Below are 25037 nucleotides of genomic sequence, written 5' to 3' on the forward strand. Positions count from 1 at the left end.
TAACGAACAAGTTGAATCTAAAAGATTATTACTTTTCCATAACGGCGTGACGTAAAAATATAATTTCTTATTACGACGTTAATGTATTTTATTTTCTATTCTACTCATCTCATTATTCACAGTCCTTTGAGAGTTTTAGCAAAAATTTTATTATATATATAGTGGCTTTATTGTATAGCAGTAATACTTACCTGACGATGTAAAGTTTTATTTACGAAAAGCTTCGTGTATTTTTATTGTAAATTTTATATGTTCTTTTATATATAATAATCCTACTATGGCGAAGAAAAAAATTTTAAAAACAGATCAGGAATCATAAAATAGCTTATTCGTCCTTTACTTGTTTCTGATATTTAGGCAGTGTCCAACAGCTCGTAACGAGACTTTTAAATGGCATGTTGAGCAAAAAAGGCCACTTTGACACAGCTGTGACTGCTATTATGGATTTTAAAAAGTTGACAATTCAGCATAAATCGCATTCATACTGTGTATAAAAATGACTAAATAACTTTTCACAGAACAAAACAGTTCTCCCGTAATTTCAGTTTCCGTTTCGGAAAATTCAGACAACCCTCCACAAAATATGTTAAGGCAACTCTAAAAATAAGTTAAATAAGGGTTTTTCCATTCCCTTCCACCTGTATTAATGTTGCAGCTACTATCTTGAATTGGGGGAAGGGGGGACAAAAATTTGCAAAAAAATCAGTTTGTCTCACAATTTTTTGTGGGGGTTGTAGGTTTATTATGCTCAATTGTAGTACACAAAAGATAAGCAATCAGATAGAGAGTTGAAAATAACTGAAGCGCGAATGTTTTAGAACAATAAGAAAAAAGATAATCGACTCTTGGCTATCGACTGCACGAATATCCTAAAATATTCCATCAGACACTCCCGCCTGAGGTGCATGATAATTACGGATATGCGATTTTACCTTGCTGAATATCCGGTTTATGTGTTGTAAAATGTATTATCAGGACCGTTGCTTATTTTAAACCTTTCCGTTATTACCCTTTTCATTTTATTTCTCAGTTTGAAAAATTTTCCTACTCACGATCTCCCTTTTCTAAACGATTATTCGATGATGCTACTGTCCATTTGAGTCAATAAAGAGAAATATATATTGTACTTTACACCAAACCCAGCCAGCGAGAAAAAACCTTTCAATAAACGCGAGATGCAAAATTCTGCTCATGATCGACATGGAAAGCGCATCATAAGTAGTGATCCGGTAGTGACGGCGTTACTAAAATCGCTTAAACTTTCCTATTAGAAGAATTTGCAGGATTCAATTTCAGTTGTATTTCTGTTGGATCGATTTACCGTGTCTCATATATACAGTTAGTAGATACACTGTATATTTGTTTTCTCTTTAAATCCTTAAACCCTGAATTACGCTAATTGGCGTCTCAGTTAAGACCGAAAGTCATGAAAGAATAGTTGGCAAGTGCTTGAATGAAGGACCTCTTGTTGCCACTAATTGGAGCAAGACGAAGTATATTTCAAATTTGAAACAAAATTGAATCATCTACTGGCAATATTAATGAAAATAATTACACTGGTAATAAAAAAATTAACTATAAATACAAACAAGCATTTTTACAGTATATAAAATTCTATATATATAAACAATCTATCTTGCCTGCTGTTAGAGAAATATGGTAAGAGACTGCGATAAATTTTTTCACATTGAATAGTGTTTCTCTTACTCGACCATGTAAAATCAATCTCCTATTATCTAAAAGACTTTTTTATAAGCAACTTAGAAATTTGGTGAGATCTTTTACAAAATTAGTAAAAAAACCCGCCTACCTCAAATATCAATATTCTCGCCCTGTTCTTGGAGAAAGGGAATCTGGAGCACTGTCTATTCAACTCCTCTTCTGTCTGCAAAATTGACAGAAGGGTTGTGGGAGGGATACTTATGCGTTGAAAATCTATTTGATCTAAAGTTGCTTAACGTTTGCTTAATTTTATGCAAGTAATTTTGTAATATGTGTCATATATTGGTAAAAAAAAGTTCTTGGAAATAAACTAATATGCTCAACAAGAAGTTATTGTAGCCTCCTTTTCTTAGAGTTTTATCTATTTTGTTTTGAAAGCGCGTCTCCTTCTATTTTCGCAACAAACACATTGCTTATAAAAAAAATCGTGCACGCAAGGAATCTAATTTTGAAGTCACTTTCATAAGTTTTAAATTAATCTTTCCCAGTTCTAGTCATTCATAATTCCCACCACTTTAATAAGATAATTTTAACATTTAAAGAAAATTAAACATTTTGGTACAATATTAAAAACCCGTGCGTTTGCAATTTTTGGTACAAAGTGATAAGAAATAGTTTTTGTTTTAACAAATATAAAAAAGACAACGAGAACAGAAAACAATTATAAAATAAATATTTTACGCTTAAGCAATTCACAAAGTAACTTTTAATGCACATGGATTGCTAAGTTCACCCATCCTTCCCTGGGCGCCAGTTGCAACAACTGCAAAGAAATAATTATGACCATCGAATGTTTGTGTTAGTGTACATGCAATTGGTAAAGGTAAAGACTTAATAGCGCCAATGCGTTTCCAAGCGTTAACATCTGTTGGTGGTGGTTTACTTAAATCTAACGTATGGAAGGCAAATAAATAATAGACATCAACATTTCTCTGGAATTGGCTTGTTGCATCAAAACAATCCCAAGTCAATATTATACTACTAGCGTCTGACGTAATACTTGCGGTTAACCGAGGTAATGGTATAAAGTTTGAAGGTTCCTTATACGGTGGGGGTGGGTTTGTTGACACTGTGGTATAATGAACAGTTTGTGGTTGTTGTTGCACTTGCATTTCATGTGACGGTATTGCTCTTATCTGGTATGTCGGTATTCTTTGGCGATGATTAAGTTTACTAAGAGGTCTATATTCAAACAAGTTATGATTGGGTGGAGGTCCACGTAAAGGAATTCTAGCTAACCGTGCTCCTTGGTTGGGATTAATAGCTCTTTGAGGTATGACTGGATATCTAATATATTGTCTCGTATTCATGACTGGGGCGGCTACCAGTTGAACTGGAACGTGTTGGAGCTGCATTGTCGATGCCTCAATCTGTCTATTTGGCTGGATCTGCATATCGACTCTTCTAAACGCTTCGTTTGTCCTGACTTGTTGCAGTTGAGATGTAACTGGTCTTGCTGTAGCTTGAGCCTCGCTGTGAGCCACACTCTGCGCAACAGCCTTTTGGACAGGAACTTGTGACTCTATTTTGGCTTCCTTTTGCATTGGTGTAACTAATTGTGTAGGAATTTTCTCCTTCTGGTAACTTATGGTATGAGACTTCTTTTGACCTGATCTGAAAAGTGGTGGACAAAAGTCCCCGTCAAGTAATTCATGGCTGGTTTCATTGCACACAGAATCATTTTCTGGATTACTACTTTCAATGTTTTCATCGGGTATTTTTATGGTTGCATGATCTTCGTACGGACGTTTCGCACCTGGTGAAGTGGATGGATTAACATTTCTCCTCTAAATGAATAACAAAAAGGCTTTATCTTTATAGCTGACACCACAAAGGTAGCTTAGCGTATGATCAAGACTAATAGTCACAGGGGTGAAAGATGTTTTTGTGTTCAAGTTTGTTGAAATGAGTTATACAAAGTGAAGTTTTATAAGTGAGTAAGTATAGGTTATTTTAAAAACTATACCGTCTTATTTTTATTTAGGGGAAAATCTAAAGTCTGGGACATTCACATTCAATTACTTTATTACCCGCACGTTAAGGAAACCAAAATCGATTTGCGATTAAAACACTTTCTTAACGTAAGTGAGTAACATGTGAATATGTGAAGAATTACTTGAAGACAACTTTTAATTTTTTTTTCTAAAATAACATAAGCAAATAAATCCACGCGCAACTTATCCTTGATTCATTGTGTGTATTATCATGTGGCAAAATCTATTATGGTTTCTTAATTAAACTTCTGTATATGTAGAATTTTAATAAGCAACTGCATATTTGAAATCAGCCTCCTCGCTTATTAAAAATATTTAGCCTTAAAATTACTATAAGATTTCTACGTGCAATGAATAGTAAAAAAAACTGTCGGTTGTTGCTTGTTAGATTATCCAAGTTAAAGCCTTGGTTGTTAACATTTTAAATATTCAGCCTTGTTAGTTGCTTAGGTATCAGCCTTAGCAGTTAGCAATTCAGTTGAAAAGCTCCCACCCAACAGCATAGTACAACAGCTAGTCCCATTTTTTGATTAATGACACACAATATTATATATGTTGTATTAGAACGCAGTGAATTAGAACGTAAGAAAAAAGTTTTTTCGTCAACACCAAAATTTATCTTTCGACTTCGTAATTACTGTTTTATGTTAAGACATAAAAAGAAACTAATTAAATCACCTACACTTCAATAATTTTGGTTAATGGTAAAAACAACCTCTAAGCAACAGGTAATTGAACTTAAAGACCCGACAGCAACAATTACCCATGTTGCTTATTCACTTTATTTGAAAAGCTATGGTAGCTTTTATTAGAAATTTTCCGCCAAAAAGGATGGGGTTACAACAGACTGTATCGTTGTAAGCGATCCACTGGGTTTGCAACAAACAATGTCTTTTTTTTTACAAATACTTAATGACACGTGACTGTTTTTTTCGTAAGTTTTATTCTGCGTTTTCATTACAGATATTGAGGGAAAGTTTTTTTTTCAATAATTTAACATATATGTGGCATAAAACATACCGCTTCACCTGGGTGTGTAGCACAGCTTACCTGTAATTAGGGGCTCAACCTAGCCTTCATTGCCGGGTCACCAGCTAATCTATATACTCAATGTTAACACGCGGAAAATTCACGAGAATTTGCCCGCCACAGCAAGTCGTTAAAAATTATATCGCATTTGCTATTTGTAGCTTTAAGATTTCGTGTGTGGTTGACACCTTTGCAAAGAGATAGACAGACAACGGCTATTAGTTGTTTCGCCCGTGAAAAGTTCGCCCGTTCTACATATTTTTTACATCGCCATTTCTTGCATTCTTGCAGACCATTTACATGAAGTATTACAATTTACTTGGAAGGGGATAACTACAATTGCAGTGACATTGTCATGGATTTTTCGACAGCGGGAATGTAAAAAAGCTCCAGGTCAAGCTACAAGTCAAAATGTGAATCAGACCTGAACACCAGGTTGAACGCTTAATAAAAGCTGTAAACTGTAGGTGGAGCCCTCTAGTGCAGGTATACACTATGTCGTATATCGAGGATTGCGCAAGCAACTTTAACGTGTTTCCGGTGTAATATATTTTTCAATAAATAACTTTCTCGCAACTTTAATTGAAATAATCACACAGTTTATAACCTTTGTTACCTCGTCATAGCAAAAAGGATTTGCCGGGGTTTTTTTTATCTTTAGCAGAATAAATTCCTGTGGAAGTTCGAAAATTAATTGCAAAGGACACTAGGATGAACGCTTAGTACAGTAAAAAAAACTGCACATCAATGCGCCTTATAGCCGTAATAACCTTTTCAAAGAAAACGTTTAACACAGCTCCTGTTTAAATATGAACACAGAAAACAACCCGTCATTGCCCTGCCCAGCTGAAACAATCACTTTTAGAGTGAAAGGTGTACCTAACTGCATTTGGCACAAAAAAGATTATTTAAAATCATGTGCAGCCGACTGTATTTGACTAATTTTGTAGCTTAACTAGATAGCGACAACCCGAGTTGCAGCTGAATAAACATCAGATGGATGAAGATAGCAAAAAAATGAATAATGTTGACTAGGGTAAAATTCTTTACTAACAATACAGCTATTTATCAAACTGAATAAAAACCTCAAAAGAATAACTATAGCCAGTCAGCTGGCTTTAGGATGCTTTCTCAAAATCTACGTTTGTAGCAAAAACTGTAAAATTGTTTTTGGTTTAAGATTTATTGCAGCCCCATAAGGGGCGGCTCTTAGTCCGCCAGGCGAGAATAAAAAGATTTTTTTGCTGAGCGAAATCTAGCGTTTCGTGCTGTGCTACTTGATTTCGTGTAAACAAACTACTTAAGTAAGACAGCTTTGAAGTAGCACAAACTTTGAAATAAACGAATAGAACCTAAGAAAAATTTAATTATGAAGCTGTGCTTAAAAGCCAGGTTTGGGCAATCAAACTCATGGCGGTGACCATAGAAAGGTTTGAGTGAGTATCACTGTGTAACTGACACTGATGCGATGATGACAGTGATTTGGAAGAATCTTTTAATGATGACAACATTATACATTCTTGCATTGCATAGCTGTGAAAAACACTTTGTTGATAATGTTGATAGCTAGCTAGATCAATTTCCATGCTGGACTCATCATTTGAACACTGCTTAAAAAGCCTACACCCTGGAGGTAGCTAGCTAATGTCTATATAATGTAAGTAGCTGCAGTATTTTAATTGTTTTTCTTTAATTAAGTTCTGTAAAGTCCTGCAAAGTAGTCACCCCTGAAATCCAGCTGTGCAAAAAGAATGTGTAAGTTTGGATTTGGGAAAGAGAGAGCACTCGCATTTTTCCAAACGTCCAATTGACGTTCGGCTAAACTTTAGAAAATGTACACAAAAAAATTTAATAAAATATAAACTGCAACACAATTACGCACTTACTCACTGAGTCCACTTGGAAATTCTCATTCTTTGTGTGTAAATAGAAGTGCGTATTTGCGTTTTTATATGATAAACAAGATTTTTCTGCACAAATTCTACAGTTGCTCCTGACGTTCTTCACGAAACCACCCACCCACCATGACAAACGTACATTTACCTTTGCAGCAACAAAGGTTTATGAGCTCGTTCACAGAAAGTAATGTAGCTAGCATGCTCAAAGAAAAAGGAGGCGGAGAGGTATTCTAAAAGCGTATCAAAGTGTACAAGGGGAAGGGGGTCTTCGAAGGGCTTACTTATCTATATACGCTTAAAAAAATTATTGCGTTTTTTTTAGGTATCTTTTCTGCAAAAGTGCATGGTTATTTCAACTTTAACACCTTACAACTGCCACAGTTACCAATTGTCCTTTTTTCAAGTAACGTGTTATAATTAATAGTCATTAAGTTGATTTTTGGGGAGGGGTGATCTCGGGAAAGGGGTAAGTCGAAAGCAAAGCATGCAATGGAGTACAAGATTGACGATTTATAGTATGTACGCATTTTTGAATAGACGCATTATATAGTTGTTGACAAATAATTTTTGTCTGTTTTACCTGCATGTGACTGGTTAATCCTTAAACTATAACTTCATTTTTGGTTTGCTTATTTGATCAATTATATATATTTTTAGAGTCAAAAAAAGGAGAAATTTAATAGAGATCCTAACTGGAAATATAAAGGACGTACTTGTAAATGATTAAAGTAAAAATTCTTCTGATACGTTACAACCAGTAAACCATAAGGTTTTTTGGCTTAAAGTTGCAGAAAAACTTGCCAGCATTAACTTGAACTGAGGCATATATCTATAGATTTTGTTTTTGCAGATTTTATAGATTACGCCTTTAAATTTTTCAAACTATAAATTTGATTTAAAAATATTATTATTCTAGATGCTTCGCATACTGCATTTTAAACATTTTGAAAGTATCAATTGTGCATGCAAAACAGTATAAATATAATCCAATTTATAGTGAGGTAGAATGTAGCAAGAAATTCAGCCGTATATCACTGTATAAAGTACTGTGCAAAATAAATCTTTAAAAAACTTGGAAATATTTTGTTATTCTTTCGGATCCTAATAGTTATAGACTGTTTGCTGCTATTGAAAAAATCCCCTAGAAACAAAATCGAATGTGCATGTAACTTCCAGATTTAAACCCAGCATAGAAGCTTGCGGAGGTAGAATGTGCATACGTGATCAGATAGAACGCACTGAGTATCCTTTCATTGTGCACTTCGCGTGTTGGTGCAACCTCGACCCCAGGGTTTATAAAAAGAGAACCAGCCCTGGGGTCAAGGTTGGTGTTGGGGCTAATCATCGCTTTGGAAAATAAGGGGTGCATATGTATCAGCTTTGAAAGAACAACTGTCGTATCACAGTAAGCAAGGGCGTCAAGTAGTTGCAACTATATACTAATATGTGGCTAGAAAACGTGATTATCTATATTACAATACCCGCATGCTTCTGTCTGTCACGCAAAATGATAACCGCAGTAACAAGACATAAGAATTGCGGTGAATAAAGGAAGGGTGGATCCGTGGAATTATCCACGGGCCACCGACTAGTTAAATATATTAATATTAACATGTAGAAACATATCAAAAATGGGATGTTTATGGGCCAGCAAAACAAATTCAATAAAGTTTTTGGTAGTTTTAAAAATCTGCATCTTCTCAGAATGCAAAAAATTAGCTACAAAATTTTTCTGTCAAAAGGATTGAGCTGCTTCTTACCAAGTTTCAAACTGTTAAAAATTTTCTTATAGGAGCGTTAAAAAACTTTACAATGGAATCCAACCTGATTAATTCTTAATTTTAAAAATTGCCTCAATTGATTCTGTTTTTTAAGTAGCAGGAAAAAAATTGAAAATTTACTCCATCTGGTTTGTCTTCCCTGTAGTAGTGGGTCCCTTTTTTGTGCGCGGTTAACACGACTTTGTGTTACAGACAGTCACACAGATAGACAGACAGGCAAAGAGTAATTTGAATATAGAGACGTATTGTTATGCTAGGTAAACAGGTCTTTTTTTATTAAACAATAACAAATAAATTCTGAACCTAAATGGAAAATATAATAATTGAATCAAAGAAAATCTCTATTGACATTCTTGCACTGCCTTTCTATTTGTGACATGCAAAAGGAAAATATATTTTCCACAATTTTCTACAACAGTGTCTATAAAACTCCCCCTAAACACTATATTATGTATCTTACAAAACATTTTGTTTAAATATTTAATGTGACCCGATATGAGGAAACTTGATTGTTTTTATGTTTCAAACAATTGAAGCGTTTCAAGCGGTTGAAACGTTTTAATTTTTTGTGCCTTCTTTTTTTTCTGCAGGAGGATTTTGTCACGGGGAATGCAATTGTATAGCCCGTTTATTATCTATTTTTCCCCAGCTTGTTTATCGAAACTAAGAAACTGATTTATGATGATAAGTTAATCTTTTTAGATTTCTATTTTTTATTTTTTTAAGTTTTAACATCTATATTATAATGCCCGTATACGTCTGTCCGTCCGTCCGTCTGTCTGTCACGCAAAATGGTAGCTTAGCTGCGATGGGCGAACCCGTGGATTTTTCCACGGGCTAACGACTAGTTTAGTTGTATTACACAGTGCCAGTGTGTGGGTATTAGAATACAAAATCATTATCCTGGGCAATAAGACTTACAAGTGAATATCTACATAAACTAAGCCTTCTTTGGAATGGAAAGCATTCTTTGTACAGGTGATGGGTTACACCACGCGGCTGTACAATTTAACTGGGAATAGATTATAACCGCATTATAGCAACTAATCTTAATAGCCCAACTATGAAATAAAATAATTTTTCTAACCTTTCTACTTTGTTCCTCCAGTTGAACCAAGCGTTTTTCATAAATTCGTTCTCTTCTCCTCAAATTTCTGTTTTCTTCTTCCACCTTTTCAAGTTTTCTCTGCAAATCTTCTGTAGTAAAGGATTGCACTTGATTAATTCTTTTATTTACGATGGTAGCTATAACCTGACAATGTAAATACAGATTTAGATGGATGTTGCCCTAACAATCACATTACACTGTGTATATCTGTACATATATTGAATCTTGACTAATTTTTACGAAAAAACGTACCAGAGAAATTGCTGACATTAAAAATATTTTTAATACTTATCACGGACTTATATTGCTTGGATAATCTGACGTTTCTATAAATTAATTAGACATTAATGTATGAAAACAATAAGGATGATTTCCAACCTCTTTAATGTTATAGTTATCTGTTTGAACAGCAAAGTCTCTTTTAGTAACATCTTTCAACATGCAACTGGATCTTTCATATAATTCAATATCTGTTTTTAAAGCCTTGTTTTCTCCATCCATGACCATTTTTCTCAATTCATTCAGATGTTGATTTACTTATATACTTGCGTTATATACTGCTGTTGGCGCATGTGTAATTACGTCTAAATACACCAAAAGAACATTTTGTAAATATAGGTACTCACAAGCGCATCTATTCAAGAAAGGTCATGTCTTTAATGATAGTCGCTGATAGTGGCAAAAGATTTAAATATGCTATTCATTGCAATGGCTAGGAAAATTATTCACAATAAAAGAGATTCACGCTAAGCTTTTTGAACATGAAGGCAAAGAACAGCGGAATGAAGTGCTATTTTTAACACTAAACTACTGAACAGTTTGCTAAAATTGTTAATTCTGCCACGATGGCATTTGAAAATTACTTCCTTAAAAGAACGTAACCAGAAACGAAATACTCAGTCTGAACACATAAAAGAATTATTAAAGATTGTCTGAAAATGCTGCACATTTTATATTTCTCATAAAATTAATAATCAAAACCATTTCACAAATGATTCACATTAACGAAATAGTCGATAACCATGTATTGAGGTAATTTCACGGTAAACTTAATTTTCCAAGTATTTGTAAAAACTTTATATATTTGTCTTTCGCTTTCAACATAAAAAAATCAACATAAAAAAACCAACACAGAAATAAGACGCGTTCTTTTTTATAAAACCCTTCGTAAGATGTATTTAGAAAGTAAACAAAACGCGCAATGTTGAAATAACACATCTGTCACGTGCTTCAATAAGTTATTTGTTTACATTTTGAATAAAAATAAAAAAATCTTTATGAACTAAGGAGAATACATTAAAATGTCTAAAAACAAAAAAGTATATCTATGCATATATTTAATATATCACCACAGCATTTACAAACATTCACAATAATTAAAAATATATTAAAAGTTCTCTTTCAATATTACAGGTTAAAATTATGATTCTGTCCAGGAGCTGAAACTTTGTCACTTTGCATAACCAGTTCTCTTTATTATCATGTCCAGAGGTTAAAGCATTGTTATAAAAGTCAAATTCCTTTACGCTTTATGATTTTGTCATTTATTCCAACAATTAAGTCATTAAGAAAATATAAAGATTATTTATCATCGTCATATAAGACACTTATTGTTATTTAATAATGATGGGCAGGAAATTCTATAAAGTAATTTGTCGCTTCACCAACAGAGCGTAACTTATTAGTCATGTGATCTTAAGAGTAGTGATTATTACACGTATGATAAACACAGAGAAATCACATGATCTGCTTCCGCGCCGAGGCTATATATTTCACCTAAAAGTAACTAAAATACGGTTTAAAGTTTGAAAACTTGGTAAATAATACAGTGGCCGGTTTCGATTTAAAGAAGCAAAAAATAGCCAAGAATAAATCCCAACGATAAGTCTGAGCTACAGAATGCATATCACTATGGAAACTTGATTCTAAAATCATACTTTTAATTTACTTATTTTTGCTTATGAACGTGTGCGTCGGTCCAAAAAATACATACTATGTGAATCACAGAAAAAAATTCTTAAAGGATTATTCATTCATTCATAAAAGAACTATGGCAACATCTTGTTTGCTTAAGATCAACAAATACATCAACAATAGAACATAATTACGTATTCAAATGACAAAATAACTACCAGTAGAAAAGGATTGGTTAAAAGAAAAAACATTTCAGTGTACGTCGAGTGAAACCTCTACCTGATCAATCTGGTATGGCAACGCCATTTTATGTTTGTAAATTAATTTTTCCATAAAGACATATAATGTAATTTAAATTAGCTGTTAATTTATTTAGTCAGTAATGAAATAATGCATATATACAAAAACTTATTTTAGGAATAAATCTTTTTACGTTTTTAAAATTCCCTAAGAATTTTTTTTGCTTTAATTTTTTTTTGAATCAAACAATGAGTATTTGTCGACATTTTGTGTTTGTGAAGGGCGAAAGTTTTATTTGATTTACTCAAAAATGTAAACAATTTCGACATCAAATTTCATTCGACGTTGTCTGAAATACAAAAAATATCTACAGAATGGCTAAACAGAGTAAAACTTTAATAAAATTAATTAGTGAATAATTTTGTGCAGATGTAATTGACTTTCTAAAAATATAGTCGAATGCAAAATAATAAATAAATAAATCAATTAATTAAAGCAAGAATATATCAATGCATGTAAATTCATGTGTTGTGGCCATTATAGCAACAGTCCCACACCCTCAAATTATTCAAACATCCACAATGTACGTGTTTTTAAGGAAAATATAAGAAAAGTGTATTTAAAAAAGTTGGAAAACACTAAAGTAGCCATTACACAGCCATAATTTGACCGACATTCAGTATAATTATCGCGCAAGGCGTTAGTATAACGTATCAAATAATAAATGTTATAATTAGTTAATAATTATGCAACATAATTCGTTTCGATTGCTATCACATAAATAAACTGTCATATCTTTCTCACTAATAACTCATAATTTATTATTTTTCTAACCAGTTTTTGGAAGTTATTTTCATTTAAACAAGGTTCGTTTTGTTCTAAGGAAATAATTTTCGCAGACACAAAAACGCTTAATTGAAACACGATTAAAGGTGGCCGCAGCCTCGCTCTTGTAAAAAAGAATAAAAAAAAATCTTAACTTCGATTAAACAGTATTCAAAATCGTTATCTTTTCCGTTCGAATTGGCATTTCAAAGTAGAGAACTTTTGCTGAAAGATACGCTTAGGTGGTTATTGCATTTGTTGATAATAGTTTAATGTAGTGACGAGTGACAAATCTGTTTGAAACAAAGATTAAATCTTAAGCTTTCTAATTTATTTTCATTAATGAAAAGGCATAATAATGAATTCAAATTGCAAGTTCGCCAGGTTTAGCTGAGAATAAAAAATGTTGTTCGTTACCAAAGAAGTACACTTTCTTTTTTCACTTTTCTACTTTAGATTATACCGCTTTTCAAAATAATTGTACCGCAAAATAATTTTTTCACTTCATGCTAACAAACAAACAAGGTTGCACGAAACCGCGTTGCTGTAGACCAGAATTCGTGCGACGGGTAAAGCAGTGATTTTTTCACGGCTCACGACTTGGTTATATCCTCGCCGTACGTCTGTCGGTCTTTGAGTCAAATACAGTAGCTGCGAGAAGGGACGGGCGGATTCCAGTTGATTTTTTTACGCTCAGGTAACTGAATTCCAAGTTCTCCCTTTCTTCATATTACATGCAATTTGGTACTAACTAATGACACTAATTGAAAGAAGAAATAAAAATTGACAACAAGTTATACTTGAATTATATATTATATTCAAAAGAATGTTATTATTAGGAAGGATATTATTTTAATGTCAACAACGGTCGCTGCCTTGGGGGTAATGAAACTGGCGATGATATAAACAAAATAGCGATAAAAATAAAGACGAAATTTATTGTTAGAAAAACGCTGTGAAAACAGGACAACAGGAAGGTTGTGATTTGTATTTTAGAAATAATATTCGTACTATAGATGGAAGACAACGATGTGAGAAAACGTTCAGCCATGACCTAAAAAAGTTTGTTGCATCACGAATCAGCAAAATATATACCAGGCCATCTATTTTCAGATAATAGTTACAGTTACACAAATTAACCCTTTGGGCATAACAAAATAGGCGAAAATGTAAAGTTAATCATTTTCGTGTCATAATTTTAGAAAGTGAAAGCGTACATTTTTTGCATAATGTTAGAAAAATATATAGATGTGAAGTAGACGTGTCTCGTGTACAGTCCAATCTGTTTAATTTCCTTAAGTTAAAATGTCGTATAAGTTAATAAAACGAGATTCAATAATGTTAGTGCTGATTACAATGGCATTGTTTGGTATAAGTCTCTATGAAACAAGCGTTCCACAAAAATTTTTAACAAAAGTGGATAAGAAAGTTCTTAAACGTAAACAAATCCACCTACGCCAGTTCATGGTCACCTACTTCAATTCTTGCCTGCATTTTTATAAAGGTATAAATTTATGAGAAAGGGTTGGGGGGATTACTTTGGTCAAACGTTTTTAAAACACTATTCTATGAAATTCACTTAATAAATTTAGGTCAGTGTGTTGTTTGCCCCCAGATGTGATCACACCATTGGCACAGGTATTGTTGCTTTTTGAGGCGCTTGATATTAGGAGCTTTTATCTCCTGTATCGTCCCTTTTTGCAAGATCGGCAAAATTCCCTTTACTGGAGGTACGCGAGAAACAACACTTCAGTAAGGTATTGTAGAAAAAATATTCTGGTTACACTGTCTAATAAAATACATTATAATACGGCACTGATGCGTTTCAAGGCCTAATTTCGTCAAATAAGATATAAGTCCGGCATTTTAAAAACTTTAGACGTAAATTAAATTTTTAACAAGTAAATCACAAACAAATAAATACGATATTACCAATTGATTTTTTGGTATCCAGTCATTACATTCTCTATTTTTTCTTTGAAATCTGCTTTCAAGCTTCTTGTCTTTTTTGTAAGCAACTTGTCGGTTGCATCGGAAAAAAGAGACAACAATCAATTAACAAAATTACTTTAAATTCCATCGCTAATTAAATAACTTCGATGTAATTACACGTTTTAATAATATTCCTGTATTATTTTAAGTACAACAAAATATAAGTAGTTAAACGTCAATTGCTAAGAAACACGGTCTGGCCTGAAAAAGAAGCGACAATAAGCTTAATGAGTTTCAGTAAAGAAATTAAAATAATATCTAAATTCTGTTTATACTTAAAAGAGCATTTCTTCTGAGGTTAACCAAATAATAATAGCCCATTCTTTAAGAGATTCTAGAAAACAATTTAGTGGCTTCTAAGAGATGTTGCATGCAGCGACAATCGATTCAATAGGCTTCTAGTCTGTTGTGTTAGTTCGTCATGTAACGTTACAGTCGCAGAATGTCTTTACGATGTGTGATAATTCTATCATGATCTCAACCTCATATACTTTTGATACAATCTATCTTAAATTGTTCTTATCAGAAAATATGTATTATACTAAAAACTGGCAAAAAAGTCTACAATACTCGTTTTACAAAAATCTGGATTGTGTCAAAATATAGTTGAAAGAAAAGGCTATATTATTCTGCAAATATTTTGAACAACCATACCATGGAATATTTCCGTCTCTTCAGTACAAATGCTTTTGGTGAAGAAAAAATATCATTTCATGAAATGAATCCTTTTATTATGAAATAAACCAGCCGTTCCAGCAGGATGTCCTCTGGCGGATTTGGAATGTCTTTAACAAAATTTTGAATTACACACTAAAAACTGCTACTGCAATTTCCCAGAACTTCTTTAAAATATAAAAATTATGTTATGTCTATCACAAGGTTAATGTGCGTCTATATCAAAAGTTCAAAATTTCTTTTGTTTATAAACTGCAAGGATCAGAATGTCATTTCTGTTTAATTGAATTTATAGGCAAATTTTCACATCTTATTAATTAATTATTTTAACAACGGTGCAGAAAAAAAAATGATGAAAGTAAAGTAAAAATGGGATCAAATTTGTAAACATTGCAGAAACACACAAAATCTACTAGAATGGATTAAAAAAATTATATTTATATTAAGACATATTTGTTTTGTCTTTTTTATAAATTATAACTTGTTGAAATTCCAAATTAACAAATAAAAATCTATCTTTATAAAACTGCAAGTACTTTTACACAACTGCAGGTCACTTCTCATATTAAATGTTAACACAAATTATTATCGACAACATGAGTTTGTTTTCAGTGAAACAAACTACAAAAAACGGCAAAAAAGAAAGGATTTATTTACACTAGACTGCGTTTGGTACACTCACTGGTCTCATAATAAACGGCGACAGGAGCCTTTTCTTCAGTTCTGCTGGGTAAAGTTCAGAGCAAAAAGATGAATGGACAAGTGCTGTAAATTTATTTATTTTGTGGTTGCTATGCTACAATTGTGCTAATTTTTTTATTTTACAACTCAGCGTTTATGGGCAACGGAGGAGGGGGAGGGGGTATTTAATGTGATGTAACTTTTTTGAATCTCTTTAATAATAGCCGTATTTTGTCTGTCCCTGCGCGGACCCCGAATATCAAATGAGATTTATTTTTAGGATGGGCGAACCCCGTGGATTTTCCCACGGGCTAACGACTAGTGATTTATATTTCTTGTCCTTCCGTAATTTCTTCTAACTTTTCTCTCGTATTACGAGGTTAAAAGTATTTTTGAAAAAAATCTGTCATGATTACGGGGATAGTATATACATGACGTTTTGTCCATCTTTTATATACAACTAAAAATATTTGGTGAAATGTATGAAGTGTGGTATTTATTAGATTATATGCTGCAAAAAACAGTTTTCTGACCGGAAGTTGAACGTAATGACGTCATAGGTAAAAATTTTGCGATATATTGGAATAAGATGGAACTAACCAATGGCAAAGTTTTACGTTCTATCTCTCAGCCGTTTAAAAAAAAAACAGGTGGTGCCCTAATTGCTTCCCCCGGCCTTTACAGAGCCACAAAACGCCCGAGTTTAGTAGGGGTTAAATCAAAAAGTTCGAGTATCCTTTTATGATTCGTAACGTTACAAAAATGAGTGCGTCATTACTGCCAGCCTAGATACAACCTGAATTTCGTATTCGGCGTAATCTTCTTTTGATAACATTTACAAAAAGAATAAATTTAAAAATGCCACTTTTGGCTCGTATAATTGGTATGTAATAGGAAGGACAGATACTTAATTGTGAATTTTGCTATGTCTTGTAGCAAACGCTATGATTTCAATGTAGATATCTGCGGAAGCAGGACTTTTTGCTCATTGTATCATTTTTTTTTTTAATAGCTACATGCACAAAGAAAAAACAAAATGTACTAATATCTACAGATATAAATTTTTGAACGTTTTTTTAACCAAAGTTTATTCTTTTCTCTCACAAACATTTCGCACTGATTTGCTTGTTACTCATTGTGCTGATGAATTATGTGTGCACCATTGAACATGGATTTAGAATTATCAACATTTTTTGATAATGAAATGAATGTAGTGTTTTTAATATTTCTACCGCGGTTGTTTAAGCTGATTAGGTCTGACATATAAGGTGTACATATGCTATTACTGTTTACTTGAAGTCCTGTGATATGATTTAAAACTTTTGGTGTCTGTGTGACCTCTCAATTAAGAAAGGTGAATTGGATGGACGTCGTTGTTAAGAAGAGTTAAAATGGCTGTTTTCTGTCGGAGTGATTTAAAATGTCCGATTTACTGCAGCTTAATATTTGAGTCTTGAATGTTTTAACGATTCTCCGGCAATTTCTTGGTTTACATTTATAGCTACCATTATGGTTACTATGAGGTTAAAAGTTATACCGTGTTGTATTTTTTCGGCTTTATAGCTTTTTTTAAAGTTCGACATGTTTAACTTTTGCTAAGTTTTTTCTGTTGAAATTAACAGAATGATTAATGGGCTATTGTTTAAAGTAAAGATTTGAGCACATTTTTTTCGGTTTCCAATCTGTTATAGCAATAACCGCAACGGAAGATTTACGTGTTTTTTCTCTGGTATTCAATGTGAAAAGAGAGTTTTTAAAAAAACTTATACATTTTATCTTAACGTGTATACATGTGTATTACCTGCAGCTAAACTTAGTAATTTTTTCTTACAACAAACGGTCCGTTTAAACTTGTATTTAGCCTTAATAAAGATATACAGACTTTCAAACAAAGCATAATAATCTTTTATCTGTCGTCTGTTCTCCTTTACAAAAGCACGGTATTATATACGTTCTAATAAGCAGGAACTCCTATCATGAATGGCAATGATATACATCTGTACTTAGTGGCTGATAGATTAAAAACAAATGAAAATTGCTCAGGCTGCGTAAAAGTTGTAAAAACACAGAAATATTATCAAACGAATTTTTTTTAAGACTACAGACTTTGTTATTTGTGTTATTTTAAAACGGTTTTCATCGCCAAATATTGAGAAATAACAGACAGATTGCAAACATCTTTCTCAACACTTAAATTTCGTATGCAGACTTTCATCAAGCATTTACAAAAATCATTTTTATACTATTAAAAAAATCTTCTATTAAAAACCTCTTCACATGTCAAACTGTTTTAATTTTTTTGCGCTTAAACGTGCGTCTTTGAATTGTTTGTTATGGTGCTGTTAAAAAAAGGGAAATTTCTATCCTTCGCAGAATAGGGGAAAAGCGCCTGGTTTCTACATGTTTATTTTTAATATTATGAGGTTGCTCTATTCATGAATCGTTGTATTATTTAAAAAAAAAGGGAAAAGAAAAAAGAAAATCATTCATAAAAACAAGTTGCTTGAAAAGTTATAAGGACATGAGGAAAATATGCATTCTTATCTAAAAAGCCGTCTCGTTTTTAGGCAGAAACCAGATTAAAATTCTAAATTTCCAGATAACATCTTGTCTAGACAACTAGAAATAACTTTAATCATTGAAAAATCTAAAGGGTTGTCCATAGGGGTTGTTCATATGGGAAATATTTCCTCGGTTAGCGGAGAAATATTTCACCATGATATAATTTTTACGTTCTGTTCATATGGCATGGTCGAGAAAACTTTTCCCGGGGTAAAAAAATACCATGTGATAAGTTTCTATTGTTTATTGTCATAAGAATCTTAAAAATTATGCCGAATCGACATAAATTTATCTCGCCTACCGAGGAAACTTCTGTTCATATAAGAAAATGCATTACCTGCGCACCAAGGTTTCGATCATGCGCACCCGAGATCTCGATAGGCGGGGAAATGGTTTTACTTATATAAACGCGACTAAATTTTGTAAAAGTTTGTTAACAGCCCGAGATTTCGACCTGATATCAAGCTGAAACATTTACCTGGTTCCCGAGAAAATATTTCCCATAGGAACAGCCCCTAAGGGTGAACTTACGACTTAATTTTTAACTCCAACGGACTCTTTACAAGGGCTGAAAAAACAATGCGGTCTGAATTTTTTTTTTGAATTTCATTTTTAGCCCGCGCTGAGTTGTATATATTTTTAAATTTTGAAGACAAAATAAGTATAAGTACTTTTTATTAGAAGATTAAAATAAACGACTTTTAAAATATATCTTGGTGTAGCTTCTCTTGCAGTTGTTTCAGTTGGATATAATATAAATCCAACACAAGGCCGAAGAACAAGTAAGAGAGTGTACTTAAAGTTGTAGTTTTATCAGTGTCATTTTTTTTTCAATTACTGAGGTAATCTGCTTTGTTAAAAGTTAATTTGTCCTCGAAATAAGAAAAAAAGTTTAGGATGTTGCGATGGTCCAATCCGAGTCAGAAGAAAAAACTTTAACCCGCCTAAAATATCGGCCCTGTTTTTAACTGAGGCTTCATCCCGCCTAAGAACTACAAACACGAGCGGAAAAAAACCACAGACAGGGCGGGATTCACCCTGATTAGAAATTTAGCCAGGCCTGATATTTGAGCTGTAATGACAATGAAACATCTACGAGAATCATTAAAAATATGTTACATTTGCTATTTCAGGAAAAAATATTTCGTGCATTCTTAACACGAAATAGGTCCGTGTGACAGACAGCGATTATTAATATGGAGATACATGACTCTCTACCAACACTTATAAAACCTTGCTGGTTCATTTTACTTATTTACTTATCTTTAATATTATTATCAAAAGCCCTTCTACCTATTACACAAAATCAAATAAATTTGCAGTATAAACAACAAGAAAACAACAAAACCGAAACGTAGTGACATGATAGAATGCTACACTGAAACTTAGGGAGATGAAAAAAAGTGCTACACTGAGGCGTAGGGACATGATAAAGTGCTACACTGAGACGTACGGGCATGATAAAGTGCTACACTGAGGCGTAGGGACATGATAAAGTGGTACACCGAGACGTAGTGACACGGTGAAGCGCTAAAGCGGTGCAATTCCTAGTAACTACGCTTTGTAGTTAAAAAAGGCGGGAGAAGGTGTGTATTGTTTTCTCTTGTTTTTCGTATGTCTGTTCTCAAGCTTTGGTTGTTTATGACTATTAGCATAGTCTTATTACATACAGATAAGTCTTTACCGAAAACCATAACGGATAAAAATTAATACAACTTTTGAGGATTTAAAATCCTCGCTTTTCTCGATTTTGCTGGGTTTTTTCCCATTTTGCTGAGTCTTCTAACCATTAAAAATTTCAAATTACATCATTTCTAGTCATAATATTGGGCAAAAGTGGTATTCTCAGCATTTTGGTGGTTTTAATGATAAATGATTGTTGATATTCGCAATAAAACATCGAAATTATTTTTATTTTGAAAAGCAAATTAAGCAAACTAATCTGTTTGCTTAGTAATTTCCTGTCTTTAACAGAAATAAAAAACCCAAGTGCACAGAAACATTAAATAAAAAAAGGTTACAGAGAGTATTAAAAAAATTGTTCTTGACGCTTAATAACCTAAGAAAGTTTAGATGAACTGCTTCTTTATAAAAGTTATATTGCTCAAACTAAAGTGTGTTTAAAATTTTTGCACTCACGTCGCATTATGTATTGTTGTTATTTTATCATTATTACCTGACTGATGCAAAAAACCGGTTAGTATGAAAAAATCCAATGATATTTTAACAGTTCTTTGCATGAAGCCATACTAACCGGTTTTGGAAGCCATTATTAAAATGGTAACATAAAAACCTAAACAAATAAAAAACATTTTCATAGCACACAAAAAATATAAAAGTGGCTTACTTAAAACCATCTTTTCGTTTCAATTCACACAAACAATAATTCGAATTTGTTTTGTGTACTACAAAATTTTTAAATCAAGCGATCTTGAATTCGAAAAGTATCGAAATCGAACATGCGTGTTTTCTTCATTGGTGTCTTGGGAACTTGAAAAAACCGCTTTGTATGTTTTGTTTTTACAAAGGAATATTTACTTGAAGATCGGATACGGTCAGGTAATAAATTCAGTCAAGGGTACTTTTGGCATCAGGCTTTGTATTTTACAGTACAACATCAAAATCAGTCAGTATCCGTTACATATAACCCTAAAATTCCTTCATTTTATCTGTGAAAAAAAAAATAACCGATTTGGTGTACACTATGGGAAGCTACGTATAGCATATAGCCATTAGCCATTATCTCACAAACTTGTTATAAAATGCCGGTGAATAATTACGGTGTTGTAAAATATATTCTTGGGTTATTTTCAAAGAAGAAAAAGAACAATCTAAAGTAAAACCTCTCCATAGCTGAAAATATTACGACCTAAAAAGTATTCTGCTATATAGAGATTTTGTCAAATTAGCGTGCTCTAAAAGTCGGTTACGGGGTGAAATTTGAGCTTTTGGTTTGTTATAGCAAAGCAAAATGGATGTCAAACATTGTCTTAAGTGAAATATAAAGAACTAAAAAAGAATTTTTTGTATCACTCGTTGCTACGCGTGTTGTTACAAAAAGGTCTCTTCTAGGGAGTAATGTAAATTGGAATATTTTAAAGGGATTTGCTTTAAAGTGTTCTGAGATGAGAAATTTGTTTACAGAATTAAGGCGTGTTTTATTTGTTTTGAAGAGAAGCGTTGTAGAGAGGTGTCCGTGACAAAGGGTAACCACTATCAGATAATTTCTTTGTATTATATGCACGCACTTCTTAAAGCCCACGTGTGAGTATTCCCAAACCGACTTAAAATCTGCAGTCTCTAAGTTATTTAGTTAGCGCAAAAAATGCAAACGTTATTAATATATGACAAAATTTTCCGAATCACATGTCTAAGCATGCTTCGATGTGGAAAGTGCTGTGAAAAAGGCTTTTTAATAACTAAAGTAAGCAAATTGCACGAGCTATTTACTTACTGCAAACGTAGAAATTCTGAAATGTACCGGCTAAGGAGTATTGAGCACTTAAAACACACAAAAATTAGGCACGAAATTGCAGTGTAAATATTTACATTTCAGCACACATATTTATATAGCTGCAAGTACTGGAGTGGGTAAATGTTTCAATTACCAGGAGGAAGCAGGAAGATTAGTACCGTCATGATCTTCTGGGCAGGCTTTGGCGGCGAAGGAAAATGAGTAAACCTGCGCCTTAAACTGGAAGTGAACGCTATATCTAAAAGGTACCGTCCATAGAACTTTTTTCAGCAGTTTTTAAAGACACACACAATATTTTGCTGGGTTTGTCTAATTTTTTTATTCCTTATGTTTGAGAAAATAACAGATAATAAATAATAATAAGAAAATTAACTTCTTTCGTTATCTTCCATCTTTTTAAAACGTCAACTATGAGTGGGATGCCACCGCAGGTTAAGCAATCTTTTTGTTAACATTTTTTGAATTGTTGCGGTTGATTTTGAGGTTTCTATGTTCTTATCATTGTGTTATGTTTTGATTACTACACGAAAAGATTAAAATTGTAATTTCATTAAATGCAAAAATATTTGTTCCCGTCAAAATGAAAAGAACTTTTAAATAACTAATTTTTTATTTCTCCTAACAAAAAAGAACAAGAAGCCCTGGGGGCTCTAAGAATTTCCGCTCGCTACCAAAATATTTGATGACAACCTGCTAATTCGTTGTTATCGTGCCAAACATTCGAAGAGGTTTGGTGCTTGAAGCTCTGAAGATAAAACAATAAAACAATAAAGTCTTCCGATTGAAACGTTTATGGTCTTAAACGGCATTCAGTTGACAAAAAAACAAAATTTTGATGCCACCATCATGTTCAGCATACTTTTTTTATTAACTGTGCCAAATTTTGTCGAAAATAAAGTAGTTTAAATTTTTGGACCAATTTTGGCCTAAAATGACATTTCAGGTGGCAAAAAATCAAAATTTTGATGCCACCATCATGTTCAGCATACTTTTTTTATTAACAGTGCCAAATTTTGTCGAAAATAAAGTAGTTTAAGTTTTTGGACCAATTTTGGCGTAAAATGACATTTCAGGTGGCAAAAAATCAAAATTTTGATGTCACCATCATGTTCAGCATATTTTTTTTGTGATCTGTGCAAAATTTTGTCGAAAATAAAGTAGTTTTAATTTTTGGACCAATTTTGGCCTAAAATGACATTTAAGGTGGCCAAAAATATAAATTTTGATGTCACCATCATGTTCAGTATACCTTTTTTGTTAACTGTGCCAAATATTGTGGAAAATAAAGTAGTTTTAATTTTTGAACCAATTTTGGCGTAAAATGACATTTAGGTAACAAAAAATCAGAGGAACGTGAAATCCCAGGATCGATTTTTTCTCAAAAAATGCTCCAAAAGAAAAAACGACGGTTTTAAAGAATTTCCTACGCCTTCGGGCGCGGAAATTCAAATATTGTCAAGAAGCTCCTACGAAAGAAACTTTTACGGCAATATCTAGCAGTTTTTTGCCCGTTCGTAATATGAGAGCAAGTTTTTACAAATTTTAATTGACTTAGCGGGCTTGACAACAGACACCACATAGTAAATATGAAAAGCAAGTTTCTAAGGAGTACTGAAGGTAAGTGCAGCATTTTTTTTCACGGCGCAATTATTTCCTTTAAATTTAAACTTTCGTAAAAAAAAACAAAAAAAAAAACTCGAATCGCCGTTTATGTAAGTAAAAACGGTTTAATAGTAGGCGAGCTACTTTTATATTTTTGTGTGCAAGATAATGTGATTATTTTTTTTCTATGTTACCATTTTGCAAATAGCTTCCCAAACCGGTTAGTATGGCTCTATTCAAGTACCTGCTAAAATAGACCGTAAGCTAATAGAAGCATCAAATTTTGTCATTGCTACCAGTCAGGTAATAAAAATAGTGACAATATTTAGAATAGTTCCACATGTTGAACCCGTTCAGTACGAAAAATTGCATTTTCGACAAACAGTAATTTGCAAATTCCGTGAGGCATCATTTTGAAGTATGGTCTTTTCCTAGTGTATGGGTTAAGTTTGCATAAGAAATAAAACAAACCCAAACCAAATCGTGCCTTGTGTATGCACCTTAACGAAGTGTACAAAATGGCAAATGAAGAATGAGGCAGCTCAGCGATTTTAGATGAAAGAAAGATAGACAACCACAGAATTCAACAAGACAAAATTATAATGATTCAAATGAGCAGTGTACTGTAATAATTATATAAAGGAATCATTTAAAAGTATACCTTAAAATTGAACAACAAAAAATAACTGTCACAACGAAAATTTTCTATGTCAATAGAATCAGATCTTCAGAATCCGACGAGAAAATGGTGCTGATATTTTCCCTTGCAATGTTGTGGCTACCAACATTTACAAACCAAAATTTTTACAATTATCAAGAGAGTAACAAATCAACCGTTTAAAGAGTTTAACCGGTCTGATGATGGCCTGCATTGAAGCAGATCAAAAGCTAGCTCGAACAGATACCATGAAAAAAAGTAAATGAACAAATTTCAGTCCAATTACGACTGAAAAAGACTTAAATAGTAACTTCCTATGTTCGCGATTTTCATCATTGCTACAGAAAATGCAAAATTCGTGAAAAAATCTTACCGAATCAGAAGAAACATATTCATTGTACTTTGAAGTCTTGCATCTCTTTACCTCCCCTTTATAAGCTTGATATTTTTATGTGCAACAAATGCTAAAAACCATATACTTTTATCAAACGGGAATCTGCCATGCCGTTATTCAATATTGTATGAATAAGCATACTTTATATTTAACTGTTAAATAGTAATTCAACATGCGTAGTTGCTTGAAATGCATAATGAATGATTCGCTAGAGAAAGTATTTGATAGTTATTTATTAATACTAATAAGTTCTATTTATGTATTTGTACATTTTTAACTGTTTTTTTTTAATTCATATTATGTATTTCATAATTTATATTATATATTCTTACAAACTCTTTTTCTTTTTGCTTTTGACGTACACAGCAACACGAAGGTTTTCAACTTGAGATAATCGAGAAATATGAAAAAGTGAAATGTTTTATTTAATTTTTTGCTTTATTTTTTAAACAACTCACTTTTATATTTGCATATCGGTGAAATCCGT

At 32.7% G+C, this 25037-nt stretch overlaps 1 protein-coding gene across 1 annotated transcript; it reads right to left on the reverse strand.

The window, feature by feature from the left end:
- Window positions 1–1478: 1478 nt before the first annotated feature.
- On the reverse strand, window positions 1479–24647 carry LOC130642081 (activating transcription factor 7-interacting protein 1-like). Its single transcript, XM_057449156.1, has 4 exons — window positions 24530–24647; window positions 9911–10116; window positions 9512–9676; window positions 1479–3509 (listed from the first exon to the last, which is right to left on the reverse strand). The coding sequence occupies exons 2-4, from the start codon at window positions 10037–10039 to the stop codon at window positions 2415–2417; spliced, it is 1389 nt and encodes a 462-aa protein (XP_057305139.1). The 5' UTR covers window positions 10040–10116; window positions 24530–24647; the 3' UTR covers window positions 1479–2414.
- Between the last annotated feature and the right edge of the window lie 390 nt (window positions 24648–25037).

This window comes from Hydractinia symbiolongicarpus, chromosome 4 (assembly GCF_029227915.1).
Source record: "Hydractinia symbiolongicarpus strain clone_291-10 chromosome 4, HSymV2.1, whole genome shotgun sequence".
NCBI classification, from domain to species: domain Eukaryota; kingdom Metazoa; phylum Cnidaria; class Hydrozoa; order Anthoathecata; family Hydractiniidae; genus Hydractinia; species Hydractinia symbiolongicarpus.

Bases quoted from the DNA above. Each gene is read 5' to 3' on its own strand.
- LOC130642081 (XM_057449156.1), bottom strand. From the start codon at position 10,039: ATGGTCATGGATGGAGAAAACAAGGCTTTAAAAACAGATATTGAATTA. The intron at 9,677-9,910 runs GTTGGAAATCAT...TTACATTGTCAG, and splicing joins ATAACTATAACATTAAAGAG to GTTATAGCTACCATCGTAAA. The intron at 3,510-9,511 runs GTTAGAAAAATT...TTATTCATTTAG, and splicing joins TGGAGGAACAAAGTAGAAAG to AGGAGAAATGTTAATCCATC.